This window comes from Salvelinus sp. IW2-2015, linkage group LG11, assembly GCF_002910315.2.
Source record: "Salvelinus sp. IW2-2015 linkage group LG11, ASM291031v2, whole genome shotgun sequence".
NCBI classification, from domain to species: Eukaryota; Metazoa; Chordata; class Actinopteri; order Salmoniformes; family Salmonidae; genus Salvelinus; species Salvelinus sp. IW2-2015.
This window is the reverse complement of record NC_036851.1, coordinates 7,027,991-7,048,786: the sequence shown is the minus strand read 5'-3', so window position 1 is coordinate 7,048,786 and position 20,796 is coordinate 7,027,991. Positions and strand designations below refer to the sequence as shown.

Here is a 20,796-nt window from a genome sequence, read left to right as displayed (position 1 = left end):
AACATATATGGAAGATGGAAGGGAATGTTAATGTGTGTGTGTGTGTGTGTGTGTGTGTGTGTGTGTGTGTGTGTGTGTGTGTGTGTGTGTGTGTGTGTGTGTGTGTGTGTGTGTGTGTGTGTGTGTGTGTGTGTGTGTGTGTGTGTGTGTGTGTGTGTGTGTTGTGTGTGTGTGTGTGATGTGTGTGGTGTGTGAGTGTGGCTGTGCTGTGTGATTAGAATCCAGTGAGTGTACATAGAGCCTGGGTAAGAGAGTTGGTGCAATATTTTTATATATATACAAATAAAATAAGGGGGTCAATGCAAATAGTCCAGGTAGCCATATGATCAAATGTTCAGCAGTCGTATGGCTTGAGGGTAGAAGCTGTTAAGGAGACCTTTGATCCCAGACTTGTACTGGGTCATAAGCACTACCCTCTGTAGTGCCTTGCGGTCGGATGCTGAGCAGTTGCCATAGCAAGCGGTGATGCAGCCAGTCAGGATGCTCTCAATGGTGCAGCTGTACAATGTTTTGAGGATGTGCGCTGTACAATGTTTTGAGGATGTGCGCTCTCATGCCAAATCTTTTCAGCCTCCCGAGGGGGAATAGGCATTGTTAAGACCTCCTCTTTACTGTGTTGGTGTGTTTGGACCATTAAAAGGTCCTTAGTGATGTGGACACCAAGGAACTTGAAGGTCTCGACCCGCTCCACTACAGCCCCGTCGATGTAAATGGAGGCGTGCTCTCCCCTCCTTTTCCTGTAGCCCACGGTCAGCTCCCTTGTCTTGCTCACGTTGAGGGAGAGGTCGTTGTCCTGGCACCACACCGCCAGGTCTCTGACATCCTCCCTATAGGTTGTCTCATCGTCATTGGTGATCAGCCATACCACCGTCATGTTGTCGGCAAACCTAATCATGGTGTTGGAGTCCTACGTGGCCACGCAGTCATGGGTGAACGGAGTACAGGTGGGAAAGGGAAGTGTGGAGTGCAATAGATATTGCAACATCTGTGGATCTGTTTGAGCGGTATGCGAATTAGTGTGGGTCCAGGGTTTCTGGGATGATGGTGTTGTGAGCCATGGCCGGCCATTCAAAGCATTTCATGGCTAAAGATTTGGGTGCTATGGGGCGGTAGTCATTTAGGCAGGTTACATTGGCGTTCTTGGGCACAGGGACTATGGTCGTCTTCTTGAAACATGTAGGTATAGCAGACTCGGTTAGGGAGAGGTTGAAAATCTGAAGACACTTGCCAGCTGATCAGCGCATGCTCTGAGTACACGTCCTGGTAATTCGTCTGGCCCTGCGGCCTTGTGAATGTTAATCTGTTTAAAGGTCTTACAATGGCTACGGAGAGCGTGATCACACAGTTGTCCGGAACAGCTGGTGCTCTCATGCATGTTTCAGTGTTGCTTGCCTCAAAAGTGAGAATAGAAGGCATTTAGCTCATCTGGTAAACTCACGTCACTGGGCAGCTCGCGGCTGGGTCTCCCTTTGTAATCCCTGAGCGTTTGCAAGCCCTACCACATACAACGAGTGTCAGAGCCGGTGTAGTAGGATTCGATCTTAGTCCTGTATTGACGCTTTACCTGTTTGATGGTTCTTCGGAGTYCGTAGCGGGATTTCTTTTAAGCATCCGGATTAGTGTCCCGCTACTTGAAAGTGGCAGCTCTAGCCTTTAGCTCAGTGTGGATGTTGCCTGTAATCCATGGCTTCTGGTTAAGATATGTCCGTACATCCGCTTCATCGGACCATTTCCATATTGAGCATTGGTACTTCCTGTTTGAGTTTTGCTTGCAAAGCAGGAATCAGGAGGATAGAGTTCAGAGACACAAAGCCACAAAATGGTATACACTGCATTTGAGGAACGATGGAAAAGTAATTTTGCTTTGAAAGTTGACAAACTTGTAACCTCACTTTTGAGAAAATGGCCTTTGAATGTTTTGGTACCTATTGGAGAGCTCTTCTTTGTCTYCACATATTCAGCATTGTTCACACCGTCTTAAGCTTTAGCCACACCCATCTCTTTAAGGGTTGATCCGAGCGTTCTGTCCTAACAACAGCAGTCAAGCACCCAAGCTAACTGGCTAAAGTTGGCTAGCTTGCTAGCTACTTCTAGACACAAATGAGAGAACAGCTTACTGACCATTTTACTCGCCCTAGCAGAGCTGGTTAGGCTGTTTTGATGTTATCCAGAGCGTTGGTGACTGCAACTGTGCTGCTGGCAACAATTTACGCTTTTTGCCAACGTTTACTGACACTAGCCATAGTCAACGGGTGTTGAGCGTTCGTAAATTCGTCAGTTATTCTGCGCTCTGGCACACTCATACAATGGTGCTCTGAAATCCAAGTAGATAGCTAGAGCGAATTTACCAGCTACGTCTATCAACAGTTGTCGCAGTGATATTCTATTGAAATGGTTACTTGCATATTGGAGTCTTTTGTTAAGACATGTAGCTAGCTAGCTAGGTAAACAATGAACTATAGTCTCAACTCATGACGTTACTACCTTGCATGAAACTGCAGGTAGCTAACCAACCAGGTTCAATGTTAGCAAAGCAAATGGCTCTGAGATACGAATAATAAGATCATACACATAACGTGAAAACATGAAAACAACTTTCTGTCAATTAGAAACGTGTAATATCTGAAAAGGTAACTAGCTACACTCTACAAATTAGGGGTTCAGCAAGGGTTCTTCTAAGATTGTTCCAAGAACCAACTAAGGAGGTTCCTAGAAGAACCTTCGGCTTCTTGGCACTAAAAATGGTCCCCAAAAGGTTCTTCCAAGAACCCCGTAGGAGGTGGGGTTCATCAAGGAACCTCCTTAGTTGGTGGGGGTTCTTGCAGGAACCAAGCTGCCCAACTGAAACACTTGTAAAGAACGTGAGGATCTCCTCAATTTAAGGTAAGGTTTGTCCCATGTATGATATAAATTGATATTATGCCATCTATCTTTTCATATTTGTGCAAATCTTTGTAAAACAGAAAATGGACACAATTCAACAGATATCAATCAACAAAAAGGTAAGAATATGTAGGCTATAAGAATATGTTGAAGGCTAGCTGTATTGGGTGCAGATGACTGAACTGTTCACTTTTGTGTCTGTGTCTGCAGGTATACAGACGAGGCATATCAAAAGGTATTTCAATTGGTATTGGTGGTATGTAGATCACATTTACCATCCTCCTTCCTTACATCGTCAATGAATATCCCATAGGCCTCTACATTACCTCTACAAGGTATGTGTATGAAAACCATTATCAAAACAGTTTTTTATTCACATTCACCACAAAAACCAAGGTATGAATACAGCCGTGTGCATATTTTGTTAATCATCTGTATAACTACCACATTTTTGGGATTCACAGACTTCACCATCCCTACACCTCTGATGAATATAACATGAAACCTGTCCGATCACCATGCACTGCAAAATCATTCTGGCAATGGATAAGGAGAACATCAACACAATAACATCAACAGGGCAGAGGATATACCCATTGGACTTGGGGCTCTGCTGGGAGTTTAGCTTATCTTTAGATTTTTAATTCTGCTTTGCCATTAAGATCATAATAAACACTGAGGACTAAAATATTGTGTTATTATTGTTATGCGTATTATTATTATTATTATTATTAACAATAATAGGGGAGGTGGGTTAGTTAAAAAATGTACCCCAAAAGGTTCTTCAAGGATCCATTAAAATGGGTTATTCAAAGAAATTATAAGGGTGTCCCCACAGTTTAAATTTGAAGAACCCCTAAATGATACTCCAGGAACCTTTTATTTTTAGGGTGTAGACTATCTTACCGTATACATCATGGATGGACGCTTCTCCCTGTCACGGTTGCTATGGTTGCCCTTAGTTTGAAGATGTAATCTGGAGACAGGTGTTTTCACCATCTCATTAGCTATCATACTCTAATTCCACTGATTTCAAAACTCGGTCCTCCAGAAAGTGGAGAGCAACACTTAAGCAGTTCTACTTCGCAATATAGTTCTGAAAAAGCTGCGTTAGACAGGATTACCAACACATACTAACCAGCTAAAATAGACAGAAGTGWCATATATGGCAGACCAATCCGAACTCATCTCTCGGCATGTCCAGCCCACTCATTATCTCAGCCAATCATGACTAGCGGCCTTTTTCTGTGACTAAACCAACTAGGCATGTAATTTAACAATTGTAATCGTATTTACAGATGGCATACAAGTTTGTTCTTAAGGCACATGAAAGTTCACATGTTCCAGAAGGCATTTCTTCCAAAAAACGCATTTTGATTTCATTTAAAAAGTCTGCATTCAGATGGCTCTCCTGTGAAGTAGTGACCCACAACATATGCCTAGTTCCCTGAAACGAGTCACAATTAGTGAGATGTTTAGTAATAGATATGCAAAATATCCAACTGGCCTTAAAACACAGCCTGAATGCATGACTTCCAAGAGAGTAAAGGCAACACATGTCTTATCAAAAGGAAGAAATGACTCAATGAGCCAACATCACCTATCAAACCTGAGCAACAGAAGACGCAGCATAAACAGATCAGAGAAAGCAATTACGAAGTTATTTCTAGGGCTGGGTGGACTGTGCTTATAAATCAGTGAAACCGTGAGATTGGTATGTGCTATGAACAAGGACCGCATGTYGATGAAAATGACTTTTCCTATCACGGGGTCAATCTAAGTAATGAATCCAAGTCGAAAGAGAAACTGTTATTGTTCTATGAGCAAACAATGAAATCAACTAATGATGCATCCTATTATTTAGTATGTTGACAGCATAGAGATGTACTAGAGTGCATCGCCTATCTTTGCATGTGTGCCATCTATCCAACTCTTTGGGTTAGAGGCAATAATTGTGACAATTTAGCAGTCCTCAGATTGAGATGGCCAATGGCATTACTTTAGGATTATGGGAACTATGGTGTGGAAGAAGATTTTTTTTCTCAAGATTTACATTATTTGTTTTTTAGTCATTTAGCAGAAACTCTTATCCACTGTCACTTACAGTAGAGTGCATATATTTTCATACTTTCTTTCATACTGGTTCCCTGTGGGAATCGAACGCACAACCCTGGCGTTACAAGCACCATAATCTGCAAACTGAGCCACATGTCTCTGTCATTATTTACTCATGCTCTTCTTTCCAAATATCAGGGTACCAAATTGTGTTTGAACAGAGAATAGAATGTTTTCCCAGGAATGAGGATAACATTCCCAACTAGAGCTAACATGGAACAAACACCACAGTGTACATACATCAGATACTCACTCTAACACTGCAAACAAACCACAACCACACACACACACACACACACACACACACAAGTAGTAAATCACCACCAAGGTGTGGTCCTTACCTTGAAGAGCCGCAGTATGTTGGCCACCATGATAGACACAGAGCTGGACGAGGCTCCGATGACTCCCACCACCCTCTCAGGCTTGGTGATGATGGGTGCCCCCCCGCCGAGACACTTGACGTCCGTCCCATCCTTCTCGATGAGAGCCTGGACGAAGGTGAGTGACTGCTCCAGGGCGTGGGTATCCCGGGAACACGTGTCTAGGATGCGCGCCCCCAGCGTGATATTGGGAAGCAGGGAATGGTCGTTGTTGATACGGTCCAGGGCGAACAGCATGGCCTCCAGACGATGGATCCCCTTCTCCTTCTTCAGCTCCCCGCAGGCCTTGCCTTCGTTGCCCCTGGAGTGCACGGGGAACAGGCCTCCCAGGGAGATATCCCCGTCGATGCGGATGGAGTTGAGGTGTGTGCCGCTCGGGACTTTGGGTTTAGCGGCTTGGGCGGCCGTGAGAGAGCAGTAAAGAAGGAGTAAGAGCCTGATCAGGCTGCCTCTGTGACAGATCCTGCCAGTCCGATGCAGAGCACACCCCTGGGGCTGAGACCCCATGACCACAGCCCAGACACAAATCCAGACACACTCTAGAACCCAGCGGATTCAGGAACACAAAGAACACTAGTCTACTCTATATCCAGAGGGTTAATCTTAATAATAACTCTTGAAGCAGTGGGCACAGAACAGGCGTCCTCTCATGTTGCTTTGCTCTTAGAAGCACTCAATTATAATAGGAGCATGAATTTAGACGGTTCTTCAAAGGATATCTCCTCTTCCTTTCTTACATATGCATCTCCTTCTTTCCTCCTCACTCCATGGTCTGACCAACGTGGTGGGCACTCCTCTGCCCACTGTAACTCACCACCCTGCCTATGGAGATCCCTCACAGGGGGGGGGGGGGTTCAAGCCGCTCAGGTCTCCGGGCTGCTGAGTGAATTTCTGCAAGATAAAGCAAAGTAGAAGCGATGAGACACACCACACAGTGACAGAGGGGCTAGATATGAGAGAAGGGATTCATGTTGGTTTGAGCTTTTCACTGCTTTCTTTTTCTATCTCAACTCCTTTTTCTGCAATCATGTGTGGAATGATGAGACGATTTTTTTTTCTTCTCAATCTCACACGCTCTCTCTCTCCCTCCTCCCTCTTCTCCCTCCCTACTCACCTCTCCATATTGAATTTAAAAGGGTTGCCATGGACTCCCAAGGTCGAAAGGCATGAAAGTCAGCTCCCAAACTCCTCTTTTCAACATACTCGGTAAGAAACGCTGCCTACTGTACTAGTGTGCCTACCATTGTTAGGTTGCTACACATCATACACAAAATGTTATCTCATGTCTTGATTACATGTCCTAGATCTCTTTAGGAACTTACAGTAGAGCCCTAAAGTGGCACTCCAGTCTCCTTTCACCTCAATGATTAGCTCTTTTTACTATTTTGCTCAATATGTTTTTGGTTTTTTTTACCCTTAAGTGTACATTCATGTATTTACACTTGGGATATTGTTTTTCAACAGGAAATGCTCAAAAATAGCTGGAGGGCTTCTTTGAATCAGATATTTTTGTTGGTGACTCTCTCATCCATACAATTCTGTTGATTATAACATTTCCCTGTATTCAAAGATGACACTAAAAGGCAAAAACAGACCAACATGTTAAGAGTGTCTTTTATACAAATTCACCATGCTATTGACACAATATCCCTTCTGTTGGATGACATATCAGAGAGGAGGCAGATATTGGATGAATCATCACACATTCTCCTCCTTTTCTATTCTTCCATCAGCCCATTTCCCACTCCTTTCTTCCCTACACCCACAACGCTGGCATATCTGAGACTGCGCCTTGGACGGCATAAAACCGTAGGGATGGTTCCTCTGAGGAGACTGTGAAATTGTAATGATGACATTACTACAGAAGGAACGCTGCTTTGATACAGGAGTAGGTAAGAGGGGAAATGTCCTCAGGAGAACTAGCGTTTCATAGTTAAACCCATAGTGTGACATGGTTTTTTAACTCTACACGCCCACAGTCACTTGTGTGAATAAAGAGTCCCAAGCTAGCCCAGATGGGATTCAATTCCACAAATCCTACTGAAGGACAGTGTAGAATAAGAGTGTCATTGGACAAGCAGAATAAAATCTATTCATTGATCTGGAGCAGTGTTTCCCAAACTCTGTTCTGGGGGCCCCAAGGGGCGCACATTTAGTTTTTTGACATAGTCCTACACAGCTGATTAAAATSATCAAAGCTTGATGATGAGTTCATTATTATGTTCTGGAGAACTGCTTGTGAAACAACTTGTGATGGGAAAAAAAGGCTTTTCTGAAGAATTTGGGTCTTTCACCAAATTGTGCCGAAAAACGGTTCATTACTCTGAGAGCTTTAAGCACAATGCATATTAAGGGCATCTGCTGGGCAGTAATAAATAGCAGCTTCTGGTGTTCATATAGCACAGGGATGTAGGCTCGTGGATCAATTTCCCAATATTGAACTTGTTACGCCCCTGAAAAAGGGGAGAAAAGATCACGAGAGTGATACTGTATTGTTTACTCATTGAAACTTTTAGTGCAATGAGAAAAGACCGCGATTTCTCCGGGAACTTGAGTGGAGACCAGAGCAATCGATCTCAGGCTCATAGATTAAGAGCATTTAGTASATCACAGATTAACACTTTRACRCACGACAAAATAAAGTAATCAACATAACGTTTACACATTCCTCTCACAATTCGTACCCTTTGTACGCTTGACGGATTTTAACACAATTATATGAATGTTATCAATCTCTATCAACTAATACTGAATGCATGATCTTCTTAACCTTAGATGTTTTAAGATCCTCACATACTATGAACTTACTAATACTTTTTAATGTGTAACAGGCTATGAYTATTTCCTTTAACCTGTCACAAACTCAGTCGGGTCTCAATTTACAGGGTCTCAACTTACTCTTYGGAGTTAAAATAGAGAATACACAYGGTACAATTAAAACATTTCACTTAGGGCCCCCAAAAGGCTAGGGCTGGCTCTGACCGGATTTGTGGGTATGGATGGGGGTACGCTGACCCGAGTGCCACTGCGGCCCGTCGTGATGAGTTCAGATTTTTTTGTGACCCTAATCCCCATCAATGTTGCCCATCACTGATATAGAAGTTTCTCCCACATTGTTAATCAAAACTCCATGGCCTAGCGTTAGTCAAAGGTTTTGAAATCTAATACTCATTTAAAATATGAGGTTTGCATCTTACATTATGCATCCCTTTTTTGCCTCCGAGATCACTATTTTGGGCCCCAAAAAAACGATGAATCCATGGCATTACTTAGGATATGTAGAAGAAAAGCTTTAATATCATAGACGATATTGCGATATGCCTGGTTGGGCCTCTCTACATTTCACTGACATTCACAACTCAACAATCATCTACACTGAACAAAAATATAAATGCAACATGTAAAGTGTTTCATGAGCTGAAATAAAAGATTTTCCATACGCACAAATAGCTTATTTCTCTCAAATTGTGAGCACACATTTGTTTACATCCCTGTTAGTGAGCATTTCTCCTTTGCCAAGATAACCCATCCACCTGACAAGAAGCTAATTAAACAGCATGATCATTACACAGGTGCACCTTGTGCTGGGCACAATAAAAGGCCACTAAAATGCGCAGTTTTGTAACACAGCGCCACAGATGTCTGAAGTTTTGAGGGAGCTTGCAATTGGCATGCTGACTGCAGGAATGTCCTCCAGAGCTGTTGCCAGAAAATGTAACGTTAATTTCTCTACCATAAACCGCCTCCAACGTAATTTTAGAGAATTTGGCAGTACGTCCAACCGGCATCACAAGCGCAGACCACATGTATGGCTGATGTCAACGTTGTGAYCAGAGTGCCCCATGGTGGCGGTGGAGTTATGGTATGGACAAGCATAAGCTACAGACAATGAACCCAATTTGCATTTTATAGAGATACTGTGACAAGACCCTGAGGCCAATTGTTGAGCCATTCATCTGCCTTCATCAGCTTATGTTTCAGCATGATAATGCACGGCACAAGGATCTGTACATTCCACAGGCCACAATCAACAGCCTGATCATCTCTATTCGAAGATGTGTCGCACTGCATGAGGTAACAGGTGGTCAAAACAGATACTGACTGGTTTTCTGATCCACGCCTCTACCCTTTTTAAAGGTATCTGTTACCAACAGATGCATACAGTGCATTCGGAAAGTATTCAGAACCGGTTCCTTTTTCCACATTTCATTACATCACACCGTTATTCTAAAATATCTTAAATTGCTTTATTTCCTCATCAATCAACACAAAATATCCCATAATGACAAAGCAAAAACTGGTTTGTAGAATTTTTGCACATTTATTCAAAACAAACAACTGAAATATCACATTTACATAAGTATTCAGACCCTTCACTCGGTACTTTGTTGAAGCACTTTTGGCAGCGATTACAGCATCGAGTCTTCTTGGGTATGACGCTACAAGCTTGGCACACCTGTATTTGTGGAGTTTTTCCCATTCTTCTCTGCAGATCCTCTCAAGCTCTGTTAGGTTGGATGGGGAGCATTGCTGCTATTTTCAGGTCTCTCCAGAGAGTTTCGATTGGGTTCAAGTCCGGGCTCTGGCTGGGCCACTCAAGGACATTCAGAGACTTGTCCCGGAGCCASTCCTGCGTTGTCTTGGCTGCATGCTTAGGGTTGTTGTTCTGTTGGAAGGTGAACCTTCACCCCAGTCTGAGGTCCTGAGCACTCTGGAGTATGTTTTCATCAAGGAGCTCTCTGTACTTTGCATCCGTTCATCTTTGCCTCGATCCTGACTAGTCTCCCAGTCCCTGCCGCTGAAAAACATCCCCACATTATGATGCTGCCACCACCTTGCTTCAACGTAGGCAGTGGTGTAACGTAAAAATATTACTACTTAAGTAATTTTTTGGGGTGTCTGTACTTTACTATTTATATTTTTGACTACTTTTACTTTTACTTCACTACATTCCTAAAGAAAATAATGTACTTTTTACTCCATACATTTTCCCTGACACCCTAAAGTACTTGTTGCATGATGAATGCTTAGCAGGACAGGAAAATGGTCCAATTCACGCACTTATCAAGAGAACACGTGGTCATCCCTACCGCCTCTGATCTGGCAGACTCACTAAATATAAATGCATCATTTGTAAATTGTGTCTGAGTGTTGGATTGTACCCCTGACTATCTGTCAATTAAAATAAAATAAAAATAGGAAAATGGTGCCTTCTGCTTTGCTTAATAAATTATATATACTTTCACTTTTGATACTTAAAAATATATAATTTAYCAATTACATTTACTTTTGATACTTAGAAACAAATCATTTTAGACTTTTACTCAAGTAGTATTTTACTGGGTGACTTTCACTTTTTCTTGAGTAACTTTCTATTAAGGTATCTATACTTTTACTCAAGTATTGGGTACTTTTTCCACCACTGACCATAGGGATGGTGCCAGGTTTCCTCCAGACGTCACGTCTGGCATTCAGGCCAAAGAGTTCAATCTTGGTTTCATCAGATCAGAGAATCTTGTTTCTCATGGTCTGAGAGTCTTTAGGTGCCTTTTGGTAATCTCCAAGTGTGCTGTCATGTGCCTTTTACTGAAGAGTGACTTCTGCCTGGCCACTACCATAAAGGCCTGATTGGTGGAGTGCTGCAGAGATGGTTGTACTTCTGGTAGGTTCTCCCATTTCCACAGAGGAACTCTGGAGCTCTGTCAGAGTGACCATCGCGTTCTTGGTCACCTCCCTGACTAAGGCCCTTCTCCCCCGATTGCTCAGTTTGGCTGGACGACCAGCTCTAGGAAGAGTCTTGGTGGTTCCAAACTTCTTCCATTTAAGAATGCTGGAGGCCTCCGTGTTCTTGGGGACCTTGGATGCTGCAAAACAATGTTGGTACCCTTCACCAGATCTGTGCCTCGACACAATCCTGTCTCGGAGCTCTACAGACAATTCCTTATACCTCATGTCTTGGTTTTTGCTCTGACATGCACTGTCAACTGTGGGACCATATATAGACAGGTGTGTGCCTTTCCAAATCATGTCCAATCAATTGAATTTACCACTGGTGGACTACAATCAAGTTGTAGACACATCTCAAGGACGATCAAAGGAAACAGTATGCACCTGAGCTCAATTTCAAGTCTCACAGCAAAAGGTCTGAATAGTTACGMAAATAGGGTATTTTATTTTTATTTACAAATAATTTTTTCGCTTCGTCATTYCGGGATATTGTGTGTAAATTGATGAGGAATTTGTTTTATTTAATCCATTTTAGAATAAGGCTGTAACGTAACAAAATCTGGAAAAAGTCAAGGGGTCTGAATACTTTCCGAAGGCACTGTAGATAATTACCACAACTGTACGCACTGCTGAACAATGCAACACTGTGCTGTTTCAGATGGATAGTTCCTGTATCGAGAGAGACAAACTAAACTATGAAACGCATCTGCAAATTGACATCAGGTTTGATAGGATTAGCCATTTTTAATTTCACCCGCTTTTAGCCTATGCTTTCTCTACCAACTAACCTTGTGGTTAGAGTGTCTGCCTTGAGTTTGGAGGGTTGGGAGTTTGATCCCTGGCTGAGTCATACCAAAGACTATAAAACTGTGCCGCAATGCATCTCTGCTTGGCACTTAGCATTAAGGAGATAGATTGGGGGCAAGGCTCTGCGACAGACTTGTGTCCTGTCCAGGGGGTATACTTGAAGCCTTGTTCAAGGCTACTTACCTACTCGCAAATGGTTTCTGCCCTGTATGTTCCTGACACTGTTCAGTCTTGGAAGCAGGAGCAGTAATGGGATCTGAAGGAACAATCTCCCAGCATACAATAGAGGTGAATGTGCTGGTTTTGCCAAAGGAGTGGGTTAGTCAGACGATGGACTGCTGCACCAAGGGCCAAGGTTCATTGTGAGCATATTGGAAGTGGAAAGGTCCTTTGAATACACTGAACTATCTGCTACTGAGTGAAGTAATTTCGCAGAGTTCATTCACTGCAGATTCCCTTTAAATGCAGCAGAAAGAGAAGGGAGGGAGAGCCCAGGAAGCCCTACCCCCAACTGACTGTCACCCCCCCCCCCCCTGCAAAGGCCAACCACACATCCACAGCACAGGACACCTAACTAAAACTAAATAAAGATAATAACGGAATAGAATTCTATAAATTCAAACAGCTTTTACCGATACTATAGATATATGATATAGTATTTGGAGAGCAATAAGAGAAGGTCCTGAGGAAGATTCATGTTATTGTGGTAAGCAATGCTTCTGGTATCAAACTATTGTTTTAAAGGGCAGGTCTCTAAAGGGGTACAAATATAACAGATATTCTCCATTTATAATTTGCTAAATCAGGGATTGGGATAATCACAGGCCAGTGGGATTATGGAACGAAAKATTTMAATCAAACCGTATAAACAATGGTAAACTGGAATGAGAATATTAGAAATTGGCATATTTAATACGATTACCATATTGTTAATGGTATGAGCTGTGTACAATAGCTGTTATTCTGATATTCTGATATTAACATTAAGATAAGATGCTTTGAATGTTATTACCATGTGTTTACAGTACATCTCGTGTATGGTTTTGGCTTACTAATGAGGTGGTATTATGCTCAGACGAATCAGTCTACCACACTGAGAAGGCAGAGACGAAGACTGTGTTTGAGGTGAACAAATGTGTCAATATTTGCAGACAGTCTCGAAGTTAGAGCAGTAAATATGCTCTCCTAAATAGTATATTGAGTAAAACAACAGATGTATCATACCCACAAAATGTCACAGACCGCTGTGGGAATTATGTGGGATTCATAGCAAAATAATAACCTTTACTCAAGTTTAGAGGCAATGTTTGTAATATAGACTGGATTCATTTGAAAAGGGCACAAAATAACCTTTAGGCAAGAGTAGCACGTGTGCTATTGCATACGGCCACATAACTAATAACGGTGATTGAGCATTCAACACCCCATGCCTGGCTGAGCTGACAACAATGGCCTGTTGGATAGTGTTTACTTGTTTATTTCGATTCCCATTAGCTGCTCTTCCTATGACGCTGATCACCATTATCTAGGCATAATGGTGTGTTTTTGAATTCCATATTTGATATTTGCACTTTAGATATTGACATGCAATGCCYCAGCMGTATTATGGGGGGGGGGGGMGGGTTGCTCTTTGGGAGGACCTTTACCCCTTGACTAAATTTTTCAGTAGGCAATATCCAATCCACAAAACCTTTCCCTCTCATAGAATTGGTTAGAGACGTATAGACCATGGAATGGAAAAAAACGACGTTCCCCCTCAACACTTTTCTCAATCTGTCTGCTTTAGAAAATACACTAAACTTCAAAGTGCCTGCATGTGTTTTCTTTGAAGTAGCTGTATTTCTCACAAACAGAACGTGTACTTCAGACCGTCCCCTCAAAAAAACAAGAAGAAGAAAAACATTCATACCAACTTACACTTCAAAAGGAAGATGTTTCAGCAGGCCAGTCCAAACGGTTTGGCATGCGGTATAGAAAATCCATAAAAAGGCGACAGGGAGCCACTTGTAGAAAATCTCTATTTTTGTTGTATTATTTCCCTCTCCCTTCTCTAAAAGCGACACAGCTTTTAGAGAAGGGAAATGAGGAAATGGGTGTATGAGGAAAGCAAGCAGCCAGTGAGAGGCTCTTTAGGATGTGCTGTAGTTCCTCTGGACACAGAGAGACAGACGGCAGGAGGAGCTGTCTAATTGACACACACCACAGAATTGGGCAAATTGGGCATCAGCTTTCGTAAGAGGGCCAATAGATATGTTGGCATGTTGGTGATCCAAAACAGAGTATAAATAAAGGTTTTCAGAGACACTGATCCAAGATCAGTTTCTGCATTTTCCCTCTAATGGTAAAGGTCATGATTTGGTGATGGTAAGCTGATCCTAGATATGTGCCCGAGGGCAACGTCTACCTGGAGACGAGCATCAAACAGCGAGTGGACGACAGACTTTTCAGTAGAGCTTCTTCTGTCCATTCCCAGAAAATCCCTGTGCTTAGTTGCGCACAGATACACAGCAGGCGGAGGCAGTAGATCCAGTCACAGTTATGATTTATTTAGAGCCTGGAAAATGTGTTAAACGTCAGGAAGGTATGATATTATGCATCAGCTGACTCTCGTGGTCGTTTGATTTCCCCAGGAAACACTGGCACGATTTGTCTCAGAAAAGAACAACTTTATGACAGCCACACCAGAGAGGAGTTCCAGTTATGTGCTGRATATGGAGGATGTTTTTTCTCTCCAAATGCATGAAAAAGGAAAGCCTATTAAAAACGACTGAATTTGAAACAAGTATTTATGGCGCACAATGTAATGGGGTTGTTTGTAGGATAAGTCTGCGCTTAAAAGAGGACATTGAGGATGGGAAAAGGAAATGACTGACTGAAAGAGAGCCCTTTCTAAATGTTCTGTTTACTCTCAAAGAATGCTTTCCCCTGTAATGGAGGATTAGATTCATTTAACTGRGTCTGGTGGAAGATAAAATGGTCTGAAATGTGAGAACTAACCCAGACTTCACTCACCCTTAAGAGTGCTGTAGAATGGATGCATCACACTGCATTAAGAGAGGGATGGAATAAAAGCATGGAGAGAGGGATGGAGAAAGGAATCATAGGAGGATAGATAGCCCGAAAGAGTGGTAATGTGGAAGCTTGCTAAGTGTACCCATTTCTGACTCCATCTGTCATGACTATCCCACTTCAAACCCCCTTTATATRCTTTTTTTTCCCAGTTCATTTTTTCTTATGCAGTCTTTCCTTTTAGAAATAAGAAACATTTTCTCCATTCTAAGCCTACATCAGGACCGGCGTTATGGGCTGCCCTGTTCCTCCTTGCCCGTCCAAATAAAATATTGAAATATTGAACCTTTATTTAACCGAGACGCTCGCCGACAGAAAGACTCATCTGAGATTGATAAAGCATCCGAGCGAGCGAAACAGTGCCCCTCCGTTAGTGTAGACCATATATCGGATGCTGTCTGGACCAAAGGAGWATGGCATGTCATACTTTTTTCTGGCCAGACAGCATCAGATACATGGCCTACATATAGTAAGACAGAGGGMCACTGTTTCACTRGCTAGTGTAAGCAGAAGGGAAGAGACAAAAKGAGAGGGCTCACTCTCACCAAAATCTGTTCTAAATAAGCCCAATGCGTTTCTATGGGCGTAATATGCAGATCTAAGTTTGTCGTTTGCAATCCCGCTTTTGGGACAAAGACTCGGAGACATGAGCATCTTGTCTATGCACCCGCAAACTTTCCTTGCGAATTGGAAAGGAAAGTTGGCGGGTGKATAGTGCACTGTTCGGATGCTGGATTCCCCGAAAGTAATTTGCACAAATTATATAAATTACACCTGTCTAAATAAGATCATTCAAAATACTTCACCAAATAGCATGATTTAGCCACTGAGGATCATAAGCTTCTTAAAAAAAACAGCTGTGGATTGTTTCAAATCACAAGTGCATAGGCTTATGCTGATTTGGGAAGCCACGATTTGGGCAGACTAACATACTGATTAGACCTGGCGCGCACGCATGTTGATTTTGTCCATCCACATCGGACGCGATCAGGACACGCAGGTTGAAATATCAAAACGAACTCTGAACCAACTATATTAATTTGGGGACAGGTCGAAAATAGTTCAACATTTATGACAATTTAACTAGCTAGCTTGCTGTTGCTAGCTAATTTGTCCTGGGATATAAACATTGGGTTGTTATTTTACCTGAAATGCACAAMGTCCTCTACTCTAACAATTAATCRACAGATGAAAAAGTCAACCAAGTTAGTTTCTAGTAATCTCTCCTCCTTCAATTTTCTTCTTCTTCTTCTTTGGACTTTATATGGCAGTTGGCAAACAACTTTAAGGTGCATTACCACTACCAACTGGACTGAAGTGTGGACCTCAGTTCACCTTTCAATCACCCATGTGGGTATATGCTCCTAAAAACCAATGAGGAGATGGGACTTGCAGAGTGTCATGCGTCAAAAATAGACCCAAGTTCTATTTTAGCGCCTGGCTGTGCAGATGCTTGCGAGCAGTTTGGATGAAAGTATTGAATAACATGTACAGTACCAGTCAAAAGTTTGGAAACACCTACTCATTCAAGGGTTTTTCTTTAATTTTACTATTTTCTACATTGTAGAATAATATTGAAGACATCAAAACTATTAAATAACACATACGGAATCATGTAGTAACCAAAAAAGTGTTAAATGAATGCTTTGAGAGGCTAGTTAAGGATCATATCCCCTCTACCTGACACCCTAGACCRACTTCAATTTGCTTACCACCTGAACAGATCCACAGACGATGCAATCACCATTGCACTGCACCGTGCCCTATCCCATCTGGACAAGAGGAATACTTATGTAAGAATGCTGTTCATTGACTATAGGTCAGCATTCAACACCATAGTACCCTCAAAGCTCATCATTAAGCTCGGGGCCTTGGGTCTGAACCCCGCCCTGTGCAACTGGGWCATGGACTTCATYATGGGCCARCCCTGTTMGTMAAGATAGGAAACAACAACACCACTTRGCTGATCCTCAACACAGGGYCCCCACAAGGGTGRGTGCTCAYCCCTCTCCTGTACTCCCTGTTCACCCATGACTGTGTGGCCACGSATGCCTCCAACTCAATCATCAAGTTTGTAGGCCTGARTACCAACAATGACGAGACAGCCTACAGGGAGGAGGTGAGGGCCCTAGGAGAGTGGTGCAGGGAAAATAACCTCTCACTCAACGTCAACAAAACAAAGGAGCTGATCGTGGATGTCAGGAAACAGCAGAGGGAGCATGCCCCTATCCACATCGAAAGGACCGCAGTGGAGAAGGTGGAAAGCTTCAAGTTCCTCGGCGTACACATCACCAACAATCTGAAATTGTRCACCCACACAAACAGTGTGGTGAAGAAGGTGCAATAGCAGATAGAACTGGACTCTGAAAAATCAATATGCCATATCCATTTACAAAATGTCCGGATCCCTGCGAGTCATGGGCAGTTAAGGCTGCTCTCCCAGCAGGTTTGGGTAATGGTCCAGAGAGAGGATGGCATGGGGTGAGGTATCTCTTCTCACCTGTTGACCCTGAGTTGTGGTAGGTGCTAATGACCCCTTGCATACTCAACATAGTGGGTCAGAAGGAGCTTTTTCACACTTCTTCATCATGCAAACCACAAGTGCCTTTAGTAGGCCTGCAGTCTACTGCCTATGGCCATATTGGAGCTAGTATAATGAATACAAGATCGACCACAGGAGCCTTCACTCTGTGGTATTTGACGGAAGGAGGTAGCTACATAGTCAATACTGAGGACTGCTACCTGTCAGGCGGTATTGATTTATCCGCAGACTAAARCCGACTTCCAATCATAGCCCTTCTTTACTTGTATCATTGCACATACTGCAAAACAACAGCAGAGGGCAACCATTTTGACTCACTCTGATAGTAATGCTTAAAAATTGGATCCTAATCTTTAAAAGTAGCAGATATCCCACTCTGGAACTTTGAAATYCTRGTAGAGTATATTATGTTCAAAAATATAKTGAAATATTAGKCAAATCAAAAATACTTTCAATATMCATGTTTGTATTYTTCAATATTCATAAATGTATGTAAGYAATGTTTTATTGAAATACAKATACTACTCATATTACAGAGCAAGTGGTAAAGCTTCATATGACTTTTGCTTTGTAGCACCTAGAGATTATGGAGTCTTAAAGGAGGCCCGGGTAATATTCAATTGATTATTTCTCAATTATGTTTTACAATACAAATGTCAAATGTATGTCAACAATCCTTCCTCCAAAGGACCCTTTTACGGATTACATTTTGTGAAAATCGAAAAAAGTCACGGTKATTTTTGCTTCTAGTTTCGTGAGGAATCACTCAAACATTGAGATTTGATTTGATGCGTGCTGTGAGCTGCTCACACTTTAACAAGCCTTCGGAGGCCAGAAAGAAGTACTGCGTTGACAATTTCACACAGAGAACCAAGCTTGACTCCTAATGAGGACCTCCAATCATCTCCTCAAAGAAATGGCATGACAAAGCACCTCATTAAGACCTACTTACTCTTCTTACTGCGTACAAATCAACCCAATAACGCTGATTATTTCACACCGTCATGATGAATTTCTCACAGCTAAGAGGAAAGTCCAGACAATATGAATGGGTCAAAGAGGTACAATAGGGGGATTTAATCTTATCTCACTACCACCAAACAGATTTAAGATTTGTAAACACGCTTTGACTAAACCCATCCCATTAGTCAAGAGGAGGGCCTTGTCCAGAAACAATTCCTAGCCCCCTAGCCCCTAGCTGAACTAACTCCTAGCTACTAGTCCATTTCTCCTAGCTACTAGCCCCTAGCCTAGCTGAATTAACCTATAGACCACTAGTCACTTTATGAAGATCTCAGTTAGGTTCACACAATTTGGTAGTAGCCCTACTGTAGCTACACCTTGCCCTTATAAACTAGGTGAAGAATTTCTATATTCCTCATACCTGCCCAATTGTTTTCAGATCTACATGATAGGTCTAGGCAGAGTGGGCTAGGAGTAGAGAAGCAGGTACAGAGAGTGAACATTTAATATCGCACAGACATGGAACAGGACAGGAACAGCGTCAGAACCGGGTAACATAACGACAAACAACAATTAATGCTGAAGCGGAGAARAGAGCTGGGGAACAGACAGATATAGGGGAGGAAATAACACAGGTGATTGAGTCCAGGTGAGTGCAATMAATCGCTGATGCGCGTGACGAGGGGAGCAGGTGTGCGTAATYATTGTGGCAGGAGTGCGTAGTTCTGYGCAGCCTGGCGCCCTCGAGTACCAGTGAGGGAGAGCGGGAGCAGGCGTGACAGGGCCAGTGTATGGGGTGGGACTAGGGGTTATTGGGGCTAGGGGTTTGTTCATGGACAGAGAGCCTCCTCACTTCACTTCATCTGACTTAGAGTGTTGACATCCTCATTAACCTCCACCTTCATCCWTGTCTTCTTGTTACCAACGTCACTGTCTCCCACTTAATCAGTGTCTTATTAAAARATCACGGACCACGGATCCCATTTAAGGCCTGCTTTCCTTCCCCGTATTCAGGGGAATCTGTGTATTATTACGAATGAATCACGCCCAATCAGGAAACCTAATTGCAAGATAAAACCAATTTGGTCCAAATTTGGCTTGTTYCTAGTCATGTGCAGTGGGAAGGATGGGAAAGGGTTGCTGCTGAAGATGAATATATTGTTCCTGCACCACCAGTTGTACGTGGACACAAATGGAAAAAGCTTCACCATGCCATCTCACCTCAAGGTTATGCGTTTCAAGGAATGGAAGAAGGGAAGAACAGCTGAACAYATAGAAGAACATGAACAGTGAGCCGCTCATGACGAATGTATAACATACTATCATATTGCTGGGCTGAATATGTTTCTTCAAGTCAGCTCTCTGTAAATATTCATGAATTCGTGGCAACACCTCAAATTGTATTCAAATGCTAATTCCAATAAAACGGGTGGTTCTGCCAATCAATTGTTTCATTGCTTCAATTATTTGTTAATTTCTCMCTTCCTTTCGATGGTCAGTGGAAGGAGGTGGGATGTACCTCTCGGTTACCTGAGAACCTAGTGTAGCCAAGCTAGATCCATGCAGGTGAAGCCTACATACACCATAAAGTGTACTACTGTATAATAATTTAATGTAAACCTGCCCCCACTCCGAATCTTATCAGACAAGCAATGTATAAAAATRCAATCCAATGTCTTCAACTTAAGAACAGTCTTACACAAAATGGCTGGAGAATTGCGTGTATGGCTATAGGGGATAGGGGACTGCTGAAGATTTAAATCTACCATGGCATACAATATTTCAACTTCTGAAGTGTTCTKTGTGTATCGACCAAAAAGGAGAGCATAGATTGCAGCTGTCATGGGGATACTAGAATGTGGTTGACATGTCAGATGGTGGCCATCTGCCCAGTGACCTATGATGATTGGTGCATGGATGGATGTGTGTATGAGAGCTGTGTCTCAATCCAAGCCATGCTCTGTGAACAATGCCATGTAAATTAATCTGGGTTGTTCCGCTACATGTGTCTCTTTTGGGTAGTGTAACTCTCTGTCGTGATGAGCACATTCCCATCTCAAGAGGTTAACTTTAAAAAATGAATAGTAAGTGGCTATTAAATGCAAAATGAAGTAACAGTGTTGACCATAACAGGGTTGACGATTTCATCTTAAATCAGCTATAATTCACCTCGTGGCAGGGTGAATGGAAGCTTGTTGTGTAKAACATGGAGGGGCAATTGATAAAAATGCAAGTAAATAAATAAATTGTTAAAACATTTTTAGAGTGTCTATCTATGGATAACAGGGGGGACTTGTTATGTCTAACTTT

General features: G+C 42.5%; 1 protein-coding gene across 5 annotated transcripts in view; it reads right to left on the bottom strand.

Moving 5' to 3' along the window:
• The window catches only part of LOC111969721 (metabotropic glutamate receptor 4), a 239,523-nt gene extending 233,298 nt beyond the window's left edge, over positions 1-6,225 (bottom strand). For all 5 annotated transcript variants that reach the window (XM_023995928.1, XM_023995929.1, XM_023995930.2 and 2 more), the window contains exon 1: positions 5,340-6,225. In XM_023995928.1, the coding sequence (XP_023851696.1) occupies positions 5,340-5,885 (546 nt within the window). In that variant the 5' untranslated portion in view covers positions 5,886-6,225. The remainder of the gene's footprint in view (positions 1-5,339) is intronic.
• Between the last annotated feature and the right edge of the window lie 14,571 nt (positions 6,226-20,796).